Source organism: Theropithecus gelada, chromosome 8, assembly GCF_003255815.1.
Source record: "Theropithecus gelada isolate Dixy chromosome 8, Tgel_1.0, whole genome shotgun sequence".
Classification (NCBI taxonomy): Eukaryota; Metazoa; Chordata; class Mammalia; order Primates; family Cercopithecidae; genus Theropithecus; species Theropithecus gelada.
In genome coordinates, this window is record NC_037676.1 from 92,139,048 (window position 1) to 92,160,102 (window position 21,055).

The window sequence follows — 21,055 nt, forward strand, 5'->3', positions numbered from 1 at the left end:
TGAGGATGCAAAGGCATTAGAATGATACAATGGACATTGGGGACTTGGGGGCAATAGTGGGAGGGGGTGAGGGATAAAAGACTGCAAGTATGGTGCAGTCTATACTGTTCTGCTGATGGATACACCAAAATCTCACAAATCACCATTAAAGAACGTACTCATGTAACCAAGTATCACCTGTATCCCAATAACTTATGGGAAAAAAAAGTTTTAAAAAATCTGTACACTGAAAACTATAAAACATTGATAAAAGAAATTGAAGAAGATACAAATAAATGGAACAATGTCCTGTGTTCATGGATTGGAAAAATTAATATTGTCAAAATATCCATACTACACAAAGCAATTTACAGACTCAGTGCAACCCCTATCAAAATTCCAATACTATTTTTCACAGAGATAGAAAAAAACAACCATAAAATTCATGTGGAACCACAAAAGACCCTGAATAGCCAAAGTAATCTTGAGGAAAAGGAGCAAAGCTGGAGGCATTACCTTACTGAATTTTAAAATATATTATAAACTACAATAATTAAAACAGCATGATACTCAAAACAGACACATCAAACAATGGAATAAGATAGAGAGCCCAAAAGTAAACCCAAATATCTATGGTCAATTAACTTCCAAAAAAGATGTACAATGTAGAAAGGATAGTCTTCTTTAAATGGTATAAGGAGAACTGTATATCAATATAAAGAAAAATAAAAATAGACTCTTTTTCACCGGTTACAGAAAAATCAACTCAAAATTTATTAAATTCTTAAATTTAAGACTTGAAACTGTAAAACTACTAGTATAAACAGGGGAAAAGTTCCATGATGTTGGAATGGGCAGAGATTTCTTGCATACGACCCCAAAAGCACAGGTAATGAAAGCAAAAACAGACAAATGAGATTACATCAAATTAAAAAGCTTCTGCACAGCAGAGAAAACAACAGAGTGAAGAGACAACCCACAGATTGACAGATATTTGCAAATCATGTTAGATAAGGGGCCAATATCCAAAACATACAAGGAACTCAAATACTCAGTAACAAGAAAACAAATAATTCCAAACTGCTACCTGGACATCCGGGCATTTCTATACATCTTCTGAAATCTAGGTGGAGGTTCCCAAACCTCAATTCTTGACTCCTGTGCACACACAAGCTCAACACCATGTGGAAGTTGCCAAGGCTTGGGGATTCCACCCTCTGAAGCCATGGCCCAAGCTGTACCTTGGCCCTTTTTAGCCATGTCTGGAACAGCTGGGACCCCGGCGCCAAGTTCCAAGACTGCACACAGAAGTGCAGTGCTGGACCCGGCCCAGGAAACCATTTTCCCTCCTAGGCCTCTGAGTCTGTGATGAGAGGGGCTGCCAGAAAGTCTCAGACATGCCCTAGAGACATCTTCCCCATTTCTTGGTGATTAGCATTTGGCTCCTCATTATTATGCCAACTTCTGCTACCGGCTTGAATTTCTCCTCAGAAAATCAGTTTGTCTTTTCTACTACATCATCAGGCTGCAAATTTTTTAAACTTTTATGCTCTGCTGCTTCTTGAACACTTTGCTGCTTAGAAATTTCTTCCACCAGATAGCCTAAATCATCTCTCTCAAGTTCAAAGTTCCACAGATCTCCAGGGCAGGGGCAAAATGCCACCAGTCTCTTTGCATAGCAAGGGTGACCTTTACTCCAGTTCCCAACAAATTCCTCATCTCCATCTGAGACCACCTCGGCTTGGACTTTACTGTCCATATCACTATCAGCCTTTTGGTCAAAGCTATTCAACAGGTCTCTAGGAAGTACCAAACTTTCTCATCTTCTGAGCCCTCCAAACTGTTCCAACGTCTGTCTGTTACCAAGTTCCAATGTCACATCTACATTTTTACAGCAGCACCTCACTCTGCCAGTACCAATTGACTGTATTAGTCCATTCTCACGCTGCCATAAGGACATATCTGAGGCTGGTTAATTGAAAAAGGAAAGAGGTATAATTGACTCACAGTTCCACAGGGCTCGGGAGGCCTCAGGAAACTTACAATCATGGCAAAGGGGGAAACAAACACATGCTTCTTCACATGGCAGCAGCACAGCAGCAAAAAGTGCAGAGCAAAGTGGGAAAGCCCCTTATAAAACCATCAGATCTTGTGAGAACTCACTATCAGGAAAACAGCATGAGGCAAACTGCCCCCATGATTAAATAACTCCCACTGGGTCCCTCCGATGACTGATGGGAATTATGGGAAGTACAATTCAGGATGAGATTTGGCTGGGAACACAGCCAAACCGTATCAGGCAATATGGTCATTTTAATTATAGTAACTTTCTGATCTATAAGCATGGGATGTTTTTACATTTGTTTGTGTCATCAAAAATTTCGTTCATCAGGCTGTTGTCAAGTTTTCCTTGTAGACATCTTTCACTTCTTTGGTCAAATATATTCCTAGTTATTTTACATTTTTCATAGTTATTGTAAATGAAATTGCCTTTTTTATTTGGTTCTCACCTTGATCATTATAAAGGTATAAAAATGATACTGATTTTTGTACATTTCCTTTGTAACCTGAAATTTTCCTGAATTCATTTATCAAATCTAAGGGTTTTTTTTAAATCAAATCTTGAGGGTTTTCTAGATATGAGGTCATATCATCAACAGAGATATATTGACTTTCTCTTTTCAATTTAGATGCCTTTTATTTCTTTGCCTTACTTAATTGCACTGGCTAAGACTTACAGCATTATGCTGAATATGAGTGGTGAAAGTGGGAATCATTATCTTATTTCCAGTTCTTAAAGGGAATGTTTTCACATTTTCCTCATTCAGTATGATATTGGCTATTGGTTTGGCACACATGGCTTTTATTATTTTGAGGTATGTTCCTTCTATGCCTAATTGGTTAAGGCTTTTTTATCATGAAGTGTAGATGAATTTTATCAAATGCCTTTTCTGCATCTATTGAGGTGATTCTATGTTTTTTTCCTTAATTATGTTTATGTGATGAAGCCCATTAATTGGTTCACATATGGTAAAGCATCCTTGCATATGTGGTATAAAACCCACTTGATGCTGTACTATCTTTTTGATGTGCTGTTTGATTTGGCTTGCTAGTATATTGCTTAGGATTTTTGCATGTATGTTAATCAGGGATATTTATCTGTAGTCTTCTCTTTTTGTTGTGTCCTTATATGCTTTTGGTATCAGCATGATACTGGCTTCACAGAATGAGTTAGGAAGAATTATCACCTCCTCAATTATTGTAAACAGTTTCCGGAGGACTGGTACCAGTTCTTCTTTGTATGTTTGGTAGAATATGGCTCTGAATTCATCTGGCACTGTACTCTTTTTTGTTGGGAGACTTGTAATTACTTGTCCAGTCTCACAACACATTATTGATCTATTCAGGATTTATATTTCTTCCTGGTTCAAATGGGAGCTTGTATGTTTCCAGGAATATATCTATTTTCTCTAAGTTTTCTAGTTTGTGAACATATAGTTGTTCAAAATTGTCTCTGATGGCCTTTTGTACTTCTGTGGTATCATTTATAATGTCGCTTTCTTCATTTCTCCTTTTGTTTATTTGGTTCTTCTCTCTTTTTTCTAGGTAGTGGTTTATCAATTTTGTTTATCTTTTCAAAAGCAGTATTTTGGCTGGGTGCAGTCACGCACACCTGTAAACCCATCACTTTGGGAGGTCAAGAGCAGAAGAGTTCAAGACCAGTCTGGGTAATATAGTAAGGTCCAATCTCTGAAAAACATTTTTTTTAAAATTTTTTACAAATTGTTGAGCATGGTGGTATGTGCCTATAGTCCCAGGTACTCAGGAGGCTGAGGTGGGAAGATTGCTTGAGCCTAGGAGTTCAAGGCCATAGTAAGCCATAACTGCACCACTGCACACAAGCCTGGGAGACTGAATGAGACCTGGTCTCCAAAACAAAAACAAAACAAAACAAAAAAGAAAATCCCTTTTGTTTCATTGACCCTTCCTATTTTTTGTTTGTTTATGTCTCTGTTTCATTTAGTTCTGCTATAATCTTTCTTATTTATTTTTCTTCTGCTAACTTTGGGCTTGGTTTGTTGTTTTATATATAATCAGCACCTTGAGGTGTGATGTTAGGCTATTAATTTGTGATCTTTCTTTTTTTTATTATACAGGCATTTAACACTGTAAACTTTACTCTTAGCACTACCTTTGCTGTATCCCTGAGTTTTCATGTGTTGTGCTTCCATTTTCATTCACTTCAAAAAAAATTTAATTTCCATCTTCATCACTGACCCAAACATTCATCAGGAGCATGTTGCTTAATTTCCATATATTTGTATAGTTTACAAAGTTCCACCTGGTATTGATTTATAATTTTATTCTGCTGTGATCTGAGAAGATACTTGATATGATTCCAATTTTTAAAAATTTATTGAGACTTGTATTGTGGCCTAACATATGGTCTATCTTGGAGAATGTTCGATGTGCTGATGAGAAGTTTGTGTATTCTGCAGTTGTTCAGTAGAATATTCTGTACGTTTGGTGAGTCCATTTGTTCTAGAGTATAGTTTAAGTCTAATGTTTCTTTGTCGATTTTCTGTCCCGATGATCTGTCTAGTGCTGTGAGTGAGGTGTTAAAATCTCCCACTATTATTGCATTGCTGTCCATATCTTTCCTTAGACCTAATACTATATGTTTTATGAGTTTGGGTGCTCAAGGATTGAAATACATATTTATATATGTATATATATGATTTATATCTATCTACATGATTGTTACATTCTCTTCCTGAATTGATCACTTTATCACTATATACTAGCCTTCTTTTACTTTTTTTTTTTTTTTTTTTTACTGTTTTTGATCTGATGTCTATTTTATCTGATTGAAATACAGTTATCCCTGCTCACGTTTCATTTCTGTTGGTATGGAATATCTTTTTCCATCCCTTTACTTTCAGTCTATACTTGTCTTTATGGGTAAGGTGAGTTTCTTGTAAGCAGCATATAATTAAATCATGTTTTTAATCCATTCTGCCAATCTAAATCTTTTAAATGGAGCATTTATTCCATTTACACTCAAGGTTAATATTGATATGTGAGGTTTTGTTTCTGTCACATTGCTAACTGTTATCTAGTTCTTTTATAAATTCTTTGTTTCTATCTTTTTCTGTTTGTCTTTCTGGTTTGGTGGAATTCTTTCAAGTTGCTATTTGATTCCTTTCTCCTGCTCCCTTGTGTGATTGTTTTATAAAGTCTGTGAGTTTTATACTTTCATTTCCACGTTTAGGACTCCTTTGAGCAATTCTTGTTTGGCTGGTCTAGTGGTGACAAATTCCCTTAGTGTTTGCTTGCCTATAAAAGGCTTTATTTCTTCTCCATTTAGAAAGCTTATTCTGACAGGATATAACATTCTTAGCTGACATTTTATTTTAGCACGTGGAAAACAGCATCTCATTCTCTTTCGGGTTGTAAGGTTTCTGCTGATAAGTCTATTAGTCTGATGGGGGTTCCTTTATAGGTAACTAGACGCTTTCTCCCTCTGATTTTAGAATTATTTCTTTCACGGTGCCTTTTCACAGTCTGATGATTGTATGGCATGGTGAAGTCTGTTTTGCAATTGATTTTCTTGATGATCACTGGGACTTTGATATCTGAATTGTCTAAATCTCTTGCTAGACTAGGGAAGTTTTGTCAATTATTCCCTTATATAGGTTTTTCTCAACTTTTTACTTTTTCTTCTTCCTCAGGAATACAAGTTTGATTGATTTATGTGGTCTCTATGTCTCAAAGGCCTTGTGCATTCTTTTTTGTTCTTTTTATTTTTCTCTGACTAGCTTAATGCAAAAGACTTGTGTTCAAGTTCTGAGATTTGTTCTCCTGCTTAGTCTAGTCTACTTTTGATGCCTTCAAATGTATTCTGTATTCTCTTCAATGAATTTTTCATTTCCAGAAGTTCTGCTATTTTTTAAGATGTTTATCATCTCAGTAAATTTCTTGTTCATATCCTGAATTGATTTTCTGATTTATTTGTATTAGTTTTCAGAACTCTCTTGGATCTCATTGAGTTTCTTTAAAATCAATATTCTAAATGCTCTATCTGGCACTCTAAGGATTTCTTTTTGGTTTGGATTCATTAACAGAAAATTACTGTATTCATCTGGGGGTGTCATAATTCCTTGCCTTTTAATGCTTCCTGTACTATTATGCTGATTTCTGTGCATCTGGAGATATAGTTGGTACTTCTTATTTTTAAATTTACTTTTATTGGCCCAGGCCTTTTCTTTTTCTTGAGAATGTGACTGTAGTATATGTTGGGTAGGTTCTTTTGGCTTTTCTTCTGGGTGTGTTCAGTGGTAAAGACGGTATTGCTTCCTTGGACATAGTCTTAGTGCAGTGGCTTTCTCAAATGCCAGTTTTAGTAGCAGCAACCTCCTGAGTAGCCAGGGTGGTAGGGGCAATGATTGTAAGAAGCTTATTTTGTTCCCAAGTGCTCTATAGTTACGTCAGCAAATGCTGTAATGGACTGTGCACTCCACCCTCTAGGCCAGTAAGTAGGTGACACTTGCAGGTAAGACCCATCTGCAGTGGTAGCAGTACAGTTTATGCCCAATTTCCATTATCCCAGAGAAGTGCTTAGGTGTCCCAGATGATTGGTTGGGCCATGAAATGCTCAGTGGTCTGGATACCATGCTGTCTGAGGGAGGGGGATGCACAGCTGGGCCCAGCTGGACCGGTAAAGCTTGCACTCAATTCCTTCAATGGTGGCTGCCAGCCCCAGTGGGGATCAGAGGGCAGTCCCCAGGTCCCTGGAGAAATGCCCAGATGAGGAGTGGTGCAATGCTGCTGCCCCAAGGTCCCAGCACAGGGATGGAGGGGTAGTCCCAGTGCCACAGCCAAGTGAGAGGGAATAAAACCTGCCTCCCACTCAATCCCAAGATGTGGAAAGGCTCATTCCCCCATCCCTATTGTGGCATCCAGTTGGGGCACCTACCAGTCTCTACAGTTTGATTCCAGTCCACAAAACTGCCCCAGGCCATAAAACTCTCTGCCCAAGTCAAAACCACAACTCCTGGACAACATTCCTCCTGTTTTGGTCCTATTAAGAGGGAAATCCCAGTTCTAGCACCAGTGGCTGGAGCCCATGCTACATTCATTTCTCAGTTCTGGCTGTGAGATCCCTTCCCCAACTCCAGTTATGGCTGTGAGAGCCCCTCCCCAACTCAAGCTGCAGTTCTCCAATCCCAACCTGAGTCTCTCTAATGCCAACAGCTGTTGTCATGCTAGCTCACAAGATCCCATGCAGTTTGTTATAAGCCAGGGTCAATAATGCCATCCTCCTATCAGTGCCCAGGTCTGGGAAAGTACATGTGACACTTTAGGAGCCATTCCTTTTCACTGGCTCCCTGCTGCTCCCCAAGTTAGACTCAGGGCTTGGGAGGGTCAAGGTGCTCTCCCTTGGCCTGGATTACACAATTTCCCCCAATAGGAAGGTGGATCGCAGACATGGTCACTCACCCTCTCCTATACTGGAGATTCATTTGTGGATTTTAGCTGGACTCAACAATGCAGGCTACTGACCCACCTTCTCTTTCCCAGAATCTAAAGTTTTATTTTACACTTCTATTGAATTCCCTTGCTCTTTTTTGGATGAAAGTTCAAAGTTTGACTCTCTACACACTATTTTGCTTCTTTCAAGTGAGAGAGGTGTGCTGGAAAAGCCTCTAGTCTACCATCTTGGAGGAAAAAAAGAATGAATTTTAAATGTTCTCACTACAAAGCAGCAATAGGTATTCAAGGTGATAAATATGTCAATTAGCTTCATTTGGTCATTCCACAATGTATCCATGTATTGAAACATCAGATTGTACTGCAGTTATTGTCAATTAAAAGTTAATAAAACTATAAAAAATCATTTGTGCATGAAAAGCAGAAAGGAGAACATTTTTCTTGCTTCCAAAAAAGCAAAAAGAAAATGTGGTAACAGAATAATAGGTATGCAGTACTTTCAGCTTCCTTTCTTCTTGTAAGCACAGGATCAAAGTAGGTGATTTTAAGGAAAATTATTTTCCCCATCTTCTTATACATAATAGCCTATATATTTCACTTGGATGTAATTTTATGAAAGAATGATTACAGAGAGGTAGTCCAGTCAACTATATCTTAAATCCAAAACATTCCAGTTTGAGGATAGATGAAGGGCAGCAAGGGGTAAGATTCCTTGGGTCTTTTGCCTAGTGCTCCAGCCAGCTAATCAGAGCTTTTAAAATGTAATGCTTATTTTCCTTCTGTTGCTACTATTCTTTATGTGTAGGGCTTTTTCAAAGCACCTCACAGAACAGGGTAGCTGGGCCTAGAGAAATTATGTTGCTAATCTTGAGTCTCCTGGCCTAATGCCATCAAATAGCACCTAATCCCTACTATCATCCCATATAAATATGCACTTTTTAGCAAGCAAGATCCCACATATGGAATACTACCAAAAATTTTACTTACTGATTATCTTACTCTAAATCACTACAATGAATCCTTTATTTAAAGGACTTCAATTCTTTTAGCTACATAACTCAGATCATGACAATGTGGTAAGATTTGAGTCAGAATTCATGTACGAATTGCATGTTTTATGTCAGATTGTGCTCCATATTTCCAATGTTAATGACTGAAAAGTATAAACTGTTTCAGTGAGCAAGTAAAATGAGCAATTTGCCCAGGCTATAATGTGAAAAATTATAGCAAATGAAAATTTTCTGAAGATTCATAATTTAAATGAAAAAAAAATTTTCTAGATATGAATTTACCTGGTTAATTAACGAAGGGAGGTCTCTAATTACCTTTAGATTCTGAACTTGTTTTGTCCTGGTCCATATTTCTATTGAGTGGAAATCACAGAAACAAAAGAAAATAGCATCTACTAAGAGTATGCCATATACCAGACACTTTTACATAAATTATCTTACATCCCATATATATTAGTTAGAGCAGTAATTTCACAGAGGAAAAAAAAGATCATCAAAAAGATTAAGCAGACTGCTCAAAGTCACACACTGCACAAATGACAAAGCAAAGAACTGAAGTTGTGAATATATAAATCCAAATGTTGTATTTTCAGGAGAGGACAGCCAACATAGCAAAATACACTTTGAAAAAAATCACAAAAGGCTAGAAGAATTACATATATATGAAAAAAACCTTATTAGTTTCAAAAATGTGTGTATATAAATCAGATATTATACACATTTATTAGAAAGCTAATATAAAAAATAGAGATAGATTCAGAGAAATGGAATCTTTCATACACTGCTATGGGATGTGAAACGAAGCAGTCACTCTGAAAAAGAGTATGGCTGTTTCTTAAACAAATTAAAAATACTTTTACTGTGCAATGTAGGAATTATACTCCTGGCCATTTATCTCACAGAAACAAAAACTTATCTCTACATAAAAATCTGCACACAATTATTCATAGCAGCTTTATCTATAATAGGCAAAACTTGGAAATAACTAAAATATCCCTCAACAGGTGAATGGTTAAAACACTATGATACAGTACACAATGGATACTAAAGAACCAAACACCAATTCTTTTTTTTTTTTTTTTTTTTTTTTTTTTTTGAGATGGAGTCTCGTTCTGTCACGAGGCTGGAGTTCGGTGGCACAATCTCGGCTCATTACAATCTCTGCCTCCTGGGTTCAAGTGATTCTCCTGCCTCAGCCTCCCGAGTAGCTGGGACTAGAGGAATGCACCACCACACCCAGCTGATTTTTGTATTTTTAGTAGAGATGAGGTTTCACCATGTTGGCCAGGATGGTCTCGATCTCCTGACCTCATGATCCACTCACCTCGGCCTCCCAAAGTGCTGGGATTACAGGCGTGAGCCACCGCGCCTGGCCCCAAACACCAATTCTAAGCAACAACTTGGATGAATCTCAAAGTCATTATGCTGAGTGAACAAAGCGAATCTCAAAATATTTAATGTAATAGAGATGGAAAATAGATTAGTGATTAATAGGGATTAAGGATGTTGGGGGAGTTAGGAGGTGAGTGTGAAAGTAAAGAGATAGTATAAATGAAATCTTTGTTGTGGTGGGATAGTTCTGTACCTTGACTGAGGTGGTGATACAGGAATCTACACATGTGATAAAATGACACAGAACAATATACATATATTAGATGAATGCTATATTACTGGTTTTTATATTGTATTATAATTCTGTAAGACATAACCACTGGCAGGAACTGAATGAAGGATACATGAGACCTCTCTGTATTACCTTTGCAACATCCTATAAATTTATAATTATCCTAAAAAGTATTTTTAAATTGTAGCTGAGTATATTAGATTCCTGGGGCTGCCATAACAAAACTACACAGAATGGTTTAAACAACAGAAATCTATTGTCTGGAAGTTAGAAGTCCAAAATCGAAGAGCCAGCAGAGTTGGTTCCTTCTGGTAACTATGAGGCAGAATCCATTCCGTTCTTCTCACTTAGCTTCTGGTAGTCTAGTCTGTTCAATAGCTTGCAGATAGTGTTCTCCCCATGTCTTCACAGTATCTTCCCTGTATGCATGCTTGTCATGATGTACAAATTTCCCCTCATTATAAGGACACAGTCAGGATTAGGTCCCATCCTAACGACCTTACCCTAATTTGATCAGCTGTAAAGATTCTATTTCAAAATATGGTTGGTCACATTCATCAGTATTGAAGGTTACGACTTCAACATCTTTTTGGGAAACATGATTCAACCAATAATACTGGGTCTAAAAGAATCAATTGTGCAAGTACAAGAGGGAAAACCTGTTTTAAAGGCATTTCATTAAGAAAAAAAGATGAAGAAAGAAGAAGAGGAAGGGGGAGAGAGGGAGGGGCAGGAGGAAAAGAAGGAAAAAAAGAAGGAGGAGGAGGAAGAAAAGAAGAAAGAAAAGAAAGAAAGAATGAATAAAGAAAGAAAAGAAAAGAAAGAAAAATTAATTGAGGCCCAACCTAAATTAATAGTTTAGCAGGGCTGCCTACAAAAAAAAAAAAAGAATGCCATCTTCCTTTCTGTGAATAGATTCAGATCAAAGACAGGTACAGTCACAATCCCTCTCATCGGTCAGATTTCACACAAAATTTTCTAATGTATTTGGAGGTGGGGATATTGATGAATATAGGACAACCACAGAGACTAAAAACCAAGGTGAAGTAAAATAAGACTAAAGATGACATATCTATCTTCAAAGTATTTATCTTTTAAATCCCTCATACCACCTTAAAAGGGGTAGACCCTTTGTTTCAATTCTCTAGGTAGGAGAATTAGACTTAATACAGTAAAAGCCGATAATATTAAGGCCAGAATCACTTCCTAAAATTTAGAATGTTAGACAATTTTATCAAAAGAAATCTGTAACCAATGGAAACGGCTTGCTCAAAATGTAATGATTTCCCTTTTGCCAGGGAATGTTCAAAAGAACTGGTCAACTCTTCATTAGATATTCTTGAATTAGGTGGGAGATTGTACTAGCTCAGTATCTCCAACTGCTTTGTTTTGTTTTTATTTTTCAGCACTTTCACAGGAATATATATTAACTTCACCTTCTTAGAATTTTTTAAAAATAATTTCACCATTTGTCCAAATGGTAAAAGATTTAAATGTAACTTTAAATTGAAAAATGTTGGGAGCAAGCCCCCCAAAATCTGGCCATAAACAAAATCTCTGCAGCACTGTAACATGCTCATAATGGCCCTAAAGCCCAAGCTGGAAGGTTGTGGGTTTACAGGAATGAGGGCAAGGAATACCTGGCCCGCCCAGGGCGGAAAACCGCTTAAAGGCATTCTTAAGCCACAAACAATAGCATGAGCAATCTGTGTCTTAAGGACCTGTTCCTGCTTCAGTTAACTAGCCCAACATATTCCTTTAATTCGGCTCATCCCTTCATTTCCCATAAGGGATACTTTTAGTTAATTTAATATCTATAGAAACAATGCTAATGACTGGTTTGCTGTTAATAAATATGTGGATAAATCTCTGTTCGAGGCTCTCAGCTCTGAAGGCTGTGAGATCCCTGATTTCCCACTTCACACTTCTATATTTCTGTGTGTGTGTCTTTAATCACTCTAGCACCACTGGATTAGGGTCGCCCCAAACGAGCTGGTCTCGGCAGAAAAATATTTGAAAAAAGTGTTATTAGTAAATATCATATTAAAAGGTTGATTTCCATGTAATGTTTCCTAATAATTCTAAAGAAAAAAACATCATTTTATCAGCCAATTTAAATATGACATGTTCAATTTTAGGATGGCCAAATGAGAAACATGATTTTTCTAATTAGATGCAAAAAGTATATTTTTCTATCTCCTCATAATAATAGACTATCATCAGATATATCAAGTATTAAAAGTTTTGAGGGGAAGGTACCAAATGTACCCCAAACATTAGTTTTCCCATGTAGTACATTTATTATTATGCAATTATAGAGACTTCCCCGGGATTTGTGCTTTTAAAACTTATTAGGTGCATTTAAACCAAAAATTAGAAAAGTCTACAATATGAAATGTTTGAAATTCTTAAATTTGTAGCTTTTTAAGTAGTTTATTTTTCCCTTTTGTGTCTTGTGTCTAATTGAAGAGATACACAATTTCAAGGTGCAATTTCCTAACATAATACATATAGGTATAAATAAGCCTTATCTCATAGAAAAACAAATCTTGATGTAATTTTATAGAATTTTGACCAGATGAAATCAGTATATAGATGGGATTCTTGTTTTTCAAGCCAACTTTGCATTCATATTCTAATATTTTCTTTCTTGTTTAGTTGATGTATTTCAGCATCAGTATCCCTTAAACTTTCTATCTTTAGCCAATTAAGTGTGGGAATTGAACTATATGTATATGAAGATATATATAATTTAATTATTTCCCATATATGTCTGATAATGTATGTTTTTAAAACTGTATACTGGTAAATCCTATCATGAAAGCTAAAGGTTTAGGGTTGTGATTAAAAAATATTTAGAAGGCTTCTGATAAAAAGAATCTTAGCATTTACATGAATTTAGAAGCACTGACCACTTCAGGAATCAGCAGACCAACAATGTACTATCCATCTTAAAAAGGAAGGAAAGTAAGTGTGTGAAGAAATAGCTGTTTTCATCATCTACAGGAAAAGAAAACTAGTATAACTTCAGTGAAGAACAATTCAATGACATGAACCAAAGTTATAAACCAATATACTCTTTGATCCAGCAATTTGGCTTCTGGAATATGTAGATATATATGTATGAAATAACACAAGCAAAAATTAACTATTGCAGCATCATCTGTAATAACATATGTGTGAAAACAAAGTAAATGCCCATTAATGGGGGATAAATTATGGTATATCCATCAGCCTTTAGAAAATAAAAAAAGATGAGGGAGCTTTTTATGCATTCATATGGAAAGATATCCAAGATACATTAAGTGAAAAGTAAGCAAAGTGGATGGGTATATAGTGTTGTAACAATTACATAAAAGTGACAGATATTTTATATATTTTATATATAATTAAATGTAAACATGCACACATAATATATAAATATAATATACAAATATATAATATAATGTTATATTATATATAAATAAACACATTCTCTTTTTTTTTTTTTTTTTTTTGAGACGGAGTCTGGCTCTGTCGCCCGGGCTGGAGTGCAGTGGCCGGATCTTAGCTCACTGCAATCTCCACCCCCCGGTTTTGCGCCATTCTCGTCTCTCCGGCCCCCGGGGAGGTGGGAACACCGGCCCCCCGCCCCCCCCCCCGCCTATTTTTTTTTTTTTTTTGTATTTTTTAGTAGAGACGGGGTTTCACCGTGTTCGCCAGGATGGTCTCGATCTCCTGACCTCGTGATCCGCCCGTCTCGGCCTCCCAAAGTGCTGGGATTACAGGCTTGAGCCACCGCGCCCGGCCGAATAAACACATTCTCTAGGAGCTTTCTTTAAAAAAACAGAAATCGAGACCGGGCGCGGTGGCTCAAGCCTGTAATCCCAGCACTTTGGGAGGCCGAGACGGGCGGATCACGAGGTCAGGAGATCCAGACTATCCTGGCTAACACGGTGAAACCCGGTCTCTACTAAGAAATACAAAAAACTAGCCGGGCGAGGTGGCGGGCGCCTGTAGTCCCAGCTACTCGGGAGGCTGAGGCAGGAGAATGGCGGGAACCTGGGAGGCGGAGCTTGCAGTGAGCTGAGTTTCGGCCACTGCACTCCAGCCCCGGCGACAAAGCGAGACTCCGCCTCAAAAAAAAAAAAACAAACGGAAATGAAAAGAAATATATATTATATAATATATAAATAAATACATAAATAATATAATATATATATTTTAAATATATAAATATATAAATATCTATTATATATTATATAAAATATTACATATTATATATTTATATTATATTTAATTTATATTTATTATTTTATAAATTTAATAAAATTATTTATCAATTATTTATAATAATTTATATTTTTATAAATAATAATTTATAATATATACTTATAAAATATATAAATTATTATATATTATAAATGATAATTTATAATTTAATTAATAATTAAATATGTAATATTAACTTATTTAAATAATAATTTATAATATATTTAATATAATATAAATATATATTACATTATATATTTATATATAAAAACATATATGTTATACATTATGCAATATATTAAATTATATAATATATTTATAATATTAATATTTTCTATTATATATTAATTATATAATATATTATATCATATTAATATGTATGTATTATAAAGTATATAATATATATATTTGCATATAACATATAAATATGAAAATATATGAATATTAAAATATAATAAATAATATATAATATATAAATCTATATTTATATATGCATATACAATATATACTTATATTTATATATGTGCATGTTTATTTTATATTTAAACCAATTAACTTTTTATTGAAGTATAAGAGTGAATGTGAGTGTAATCTCCAAGAATTTTTATAAACTGAACACACCCATGCAACTGGCATCTAGATCCTAGGTCCTGAATAAAAAAATAGAACATTGCCATCATCCCAGATACCTCATCATTCCCTTCTAATCAATGCCTCTCTCCTACTAGAGAGAAGATTTCTATAAGCATAAGTTAGTTTTATTTATTTTTGTACTTTATACAAATGAATTCATGCAATATGTACTCTTCCATATCTGGCTTTTTTCATCCAACATTATATTTGTACACTGTTTAATTTCATTCCAATTTAGTATTACATTGCATAAATATGCCAAAATTTATTTATGTATTCTACTATTTATGGATATCTGGATAATTTCCAGATTGAGACTATTATAAACACCACTGCTATGAACATTCTAGTAGATGCATACACATGTCCACATACCGAAGCAAGGAATTACTGGGTCATGGGGTCTTCATATCTACAGTTTTAATAGATACTGACATACAATTTACAAAATTGATTGTACCAATCAACACTCCCATGAGCAGTGTATAAGAGTTCCTGTTGCTCCAAATCCTCACTTGCACTTGGTATATTCTGTCTTTTTAATTTTATTCTTTCTACTATTTGGACAGTAGTGTTGCACTGTGAATAAAATTTGTGATTCCCTGATAATGAATGATGTTGAGCACCTTTCACCTCTTTTTCAAGGTATCTAAGTCCTCTTCTCAATTTTTCCATTGCATTGTAAGTCCTTATTGTTTTAAATTTTAAACCACGTGAATATGGTTTTAAAAAGTAAATTTAAAACTAATGTAATTAACAATACAAATAAATTCCATAAAGTTCTATGCTTCATGTTCTCTCCTTCTTAGAGATGTATATTAGCATTTGAAAAGCTCTGAAAAGTTCTACATTTTTCACCACCACAAAACAGTGTAGAGAAATGTTTTTTCCCTTCTGATATAATTTTCATGGAATTAACAATTGTCTCCTTCTTTTTACTTGTATTTTTTTACAATTCATTCTCCAATTTTATCCCAGATTTCATTAGATCTATCCAACATCTACATAATTTCTCAAATACTCAAATTAGATAATCTATCATTTCAATTACTGTAACTACTGTTTTCTCTTAAAGTCTGCCATCTCCCTGTTCAGTGAAAATGGGTTGCTCTCCAATTCTGTCATATTTCTCTCATTCTGGAGTTTCCCTTCTTAATTTCCTGGTCCTGTTTTCTGGATCCCATGTCTTTCTTTTTTTAGGCCTACTCCCATGTTTTGCTGAACACATTCTCTAGCAGATTTCTTTAAAAAAAAAAAAAAAAGGAAATGGAATGAAAGTATTTCATCTTTGTATATGTGAAAATGTTTTTATTCTGCCCTTATATTTGACAGATAGTTTGACTATAGAATTCTAAGTTGGAAGTTACTGTCCTTTAGAATACCGAAAAAATTTCACTTCATTATATTTTAGGATAACAATGACTTAGTAACATTGTTAAGAAATCCAATGCCATTCTAATTCCCATTCCTTTAATTTTTGTTTCTGCCCTTTGAAAACGTTTAGAATCTTCCCTTTATTCTTAATGTTCTCACCTTTTTAATGATGTGCTTTAATGTAGGTATTTTTACTTGGTGGGCCCTTTAAATACGAAGACACCTGCCCTGGCAAAATTTTTTAAACTATTATTTTGATCATTTCTTCTCTGTTTATGCTTTGTTCTCTTTTTCTAGGACTCATGTTTTTAATTAATTGACTGGATAAATATGTCAGGCCTCTGAGCCCAAGCTAAGCCATCATATCCCCTGTGACCTGCCCGTATACATCCAGATGGCCTGAAGCAACTGAAGAACCACAAAAGTGAAAATAGCCAATTCCCGCCATAACTGATGACATTCCACCATTGTGATTTGTTCCTGCCCCACCCTAACTGATCAATTGACCTTGTGACACTCCTTCTCCTAGACAAGGAATCTCAGGAGCTCCCCACTGAGCACCTTGTGACCCCCGCCCTTGCCTGCAAGAGAAAAGCCCCCTTTAACTGTAACTTTCCACTACCTACCCAAATCCTATAAAGACTGCCCCACCCCTATCTCCCTTTGCTGACTCCTTTTTCGGACTAAGTCGGCCTGCACCCAGGTGATTAAAAAGCTTTATTGCTCACACAAAGCCTGTTTGCTGGTCTCTTCACACTGACGCGCATAACAGAATGAATGGATAGGAAAGTTTTCTGAGTACTTTTTAAGAAAAAAGCTTATTGGCCGGTGGCTCAGGCCTCTACTCCCAGCACTTTGGGAGGACAAGGTGGGCGGATCACGAGGTCAGGAGTTTGACACCACCTTGGCCAACATGGTGAAACCCCGTCTCTTTTTTTTTGTTTGTTTGTTTGTTTGTTTGTTTGAGACGGAGTCTCCCTCTGTCGCCCAGGCTGGAGTGCAGTGGCCGGATCTCAGCTCACTGCAAGCTCCGCCTCCCGGGTTCACGCCATTCTCCGGCCTCAGCCTCCCGAGTAGCTGGGACTACAGGTGCCGCCACCTCGCCCGGCTAGTTTTTTGTATTTTTTAGTAGAGACGGGGTGTCACCGTGTTAGCCAGGATGGTCTCGATCTCCTGACCTCGTGATCCGCCCGTCTCGGCCTCCCAAAGTGCTGGGATTACAGGCTTGAGCCACCGCGCCCGGCCAGGTGAAACCCCGTCTCTACTAAAAATACAAAAATTAGCTGGGGGCCGGGCGCCTGTAATCCGAGCTACTTGGGAGGCTGAGGCAGGGGAATTGCTTGAACCAGGGAGGCGGAGGTTGCAATGAGCTGAGATGGCGGCACTACACTCTAGCCTAGGTGGCAGAGCAAGACTCCCTCTCGAAAAGAAAAAAAACAAAAAAAAGTGTATTAAGCAAGAAAGCACAGAGCATCAGACCATATATTTAGTGCTGAACATTTTATTATAAATGATCAAAAATTTTTAACACACTATCGTTTACAACCTTCCACTATTGTAAAACCTAACATTGCTACTTTCATTTCAGGTAATGCAAAAATACGAGACGCATTAGCTGTCTGTAGGCAGAAATCTGTTCGAGTCATTCCTTATTACTGAAGCCCTAGAATTAATTAAACATCTAGTATGGACTTGGTATTGTATATAACATTTGCACTCATATCTTACAAAATAGTCACCTAAGTAGAAAGGTGTTCAAAGCAGCAAGATGGAAAAACGTTTGCAGTCTTTTTTGGTTGGCATGAAACACTGACTGCATTCCTCCCAGATTTATAAGAAAGAATTATTTGCAGTCTTACCTGGAGTCAGAGGGATGGACTCTCTCAAGGTTATTTTTCACTCTGTGCATATATATACTTACGGAAGTAAGAAAGAAGAGGGAGAAAGGCAGATCCCACATAACAGCGGTTAAACACCTGAACTTGCTCCACTATGACAGGGTTTATCATCCATCTCTCAGTCCTGAAGTGACTGGAAATATGGAAATTGGAGTCCAGGTAGACAGGTGAGAGTACAACCTCTTAAGTGTGGGGCCCTCGGAATTCACAATACCCCCAAATCGCTTCCTGCGCAGGCGGAGAGTCTGGAGGGAGTCAGAAAGCAGAACCCCGAGCCCCCTAAGAAAGACCCCAGCCGGACGCTGCAGCTACCGGGATTGGCAACTTCCGGAAGACCTGTGGCCCAGAGAATTTTGGCGGTCGGGGTGAGGGTGAGGGTGAGGGTGGGGGGTGGGGGAGGAGTGGGGGGAGGGGTGGGGGTGGGGGTGGGAGTTGGGGGAGGGTGGGGGTGGGAGTGGGGGGAGGGGTGGGGGAAGGGGGTTGGCGGCTAACCAATCCGACACCCGCCAGGCTGAAGAGAGGGGCTTCCCAAAAGCAAAACTTTCCCAAACCTGGGGGATGGGAAGAGAAGACAAAAGGAGCGCCTCTGGCTCCCTTTCCCACTTCCCGGCCGCCCGCCCCAGCTCTCGGCCTCGGCTGCGCGACCCGGGCGGAGGATCCCGGTCGCAGGCCGAGGCGAGAGCCAGGCGGAAGGGCCGCGAGCGGGCTGCCCCTCTCCCCGCCTTGCTGTCCGCAGCTGACGTAGCCTGCGAAGTTTGGGGAGGGAGGAGCTCAGGCAGCCTGAGCTGGTGGCGGCGCGCGCCGGGGAGGACCGGCCAGGGCAGCGAGAGAGGAAGCTCCTTCGCGGCACTACGGCGTTGGCACTAGTCTCTAGAAAAGAAGTCAGCTCTGGTTCGGAGAAGCAGCGGCTGGCGTGGGCCGCCCGGAGAATGGGCGCCCTCGTGACCTAGTGTCGCGGAGCAAAAAGGGTCTTGCCGGCCTCGCTAGTGCAGGGGCGGATCTGGGCTCCCGAGTGCGGCGGGGGAGCCTTGGGAGCCGCCGCAGCAGGGGGCACAACCGGAACCGGCCTGAGCGCCCGGGACCATGAACGGGGAGGCCATCTGCAGCGCCCTGCCCACCATTCCCTACCACAAGCTCGCCGACCTGCGCTACCTGAGCCGCGGAGCCTCGGGCACTGTGTCGTCCGCCCGCCACGCAGACTGGCGCGTCCAGGTGGCCGTGAAGCACCTGCACATCCACACCCCTCTGCTCGACAGGTAGGCAGCCAATGGGGTTCCCGGGAAGAGCCCCCAACTATCCTGCATCCCCTCAAGCCCCCTGACAAGCGGGCTCTAGAGCCCAAATGGCAGTGACCGCTTGGGGCCGGCCCCACCTCGTCACCTCTAGGCAGCCCTTCAAGCTTGGGAGGTAGGGAGCACCGACCCTTCAAGCTCTGGCACGGTAGGGAGCACGCACTTCTCTGGAGATGCAGCAGTTGCATTCCTCCACGCATCTCTCCATTTCCCTTTCTCTCCTTCCCTCTTACTCCTAAGCGTTCTCTCTCCGTACTCCAAAAATCAGCAATCACTGCCTAACTCTAAACGCCGGGTTTATTGAAATTGGTGTGTGTTTATATGTAGTGGGTGTGGGTTTTGCTTGCTTTGTTTTTTCCTTATTTTTGAAATCGGGCTGTAGGGCTGCAGAGTCCAGTAGGTAGCCCTTAGCCACAGGTGAGTACTGAGCACTTGAAATGTGCCCGTCCGAACTGAAATGTGACCTAAGTGTAAAATACCAGAGTTCGAATGCTTAGTATTTATTTTTAAAAACTTGTAATATTTTATTAATATTTGATTATATGCTGAAATGATAATATTTGTGATATCTTGGGTTAAATATAAGATTAAAATTCATTTTAATGTGTTTCTTTTTACTTTATGTGGCCATGAGAAAATTTTAAATTGTATGTGGTGGTTTTCACATTATATGTTTATTGGACAGAGCTGCTTTAGAATCTAGGATGTTTTGCTTTTTATTGTTTTTGTTTTGTTTGTGGTTTATTATGTGTTATCAGGAATGTTTTATATCAAACTCAATACAATTCAGTTTCTCCCACTCTCAGTTTCTCTCATGGGAAGATTGTTAAGTAGAGGAAATGTGTGCTATTTTTGCCACAATAAATTGAACCAAAAGACTGTTAAATGGCCAGAAATTGTAAATGGCTTTCACTTACTGGTTTGTACAGGTTTTAAGGGAAGGTTAACATTAGTTTCTGTTTTCAGAAGAACATTACAACCACGTGCCATAGACCTGTAACTGTGTATTAGTCAATGGGTCTGGTCACTAGTCTTGTGTATTTTACTTCCTACAGGGATTTAACTAGGCCCAGCATTCAGTTCTTAGTGAGTTAACATCCATGATTACAACATTCTCTTCTCCTCCTCCTATATCTAATGTGAAAATACGTCATCACAGATGCCTGATTGGCCAGAAGCTGTGAGTATCCAGTATCAGATAAATTCCTCAGCTTCTGCCCTGCCAAAGTTACTGGATTTTCACCTACCTGTGACTTTTCTTCATTGTCTCACTGTCAGGCTTGGATGGCATAAATGGCACAGGAGATCTGGGACACCTCTAGAGCTTGTTTCCACTTCTTTTCTATCATAATCCAGATTCAGTGATATACAAGGTGTGGTGTCTGTTTACTCTGGGCCTTATGTTCTGTGGCGCAAGTGCTGGGCAAGTGTGTATATGTGTCTGTAGTCAACTTTTAAGGGTGGTGGTTGGTTAGAGAGGATGGATATATGTTAGAACCAGTT

General features: G+C 38.4%; 1 protein-coding gene across 1 annotated transcript in view; it reads left to right on the forward strand.

The window, feature by feature from the left end:
* Positions 1-19,014: 19,014 nt before the first annotated feature.
* The window catches only part of RIPK2 (receptor interacting serine/threonine kinase 2), a 34,873-nt gene continuing 32,832 nt past the window's right edge, over positions 19,015-21,055 (forward strand). Inside the window, exon 1 of the mRNA XM_025395046.1 lies at positions 19,015-19,516. Within this exon, the coding sequence (XP_025250831.1) occupies positions 19,344-19,516 (173 nt within the window). The 5' untranslated portion in view covers positions 19,015-19,343. The remainder of the gene's footprint in view (positions 19,517-21,055) is intronic.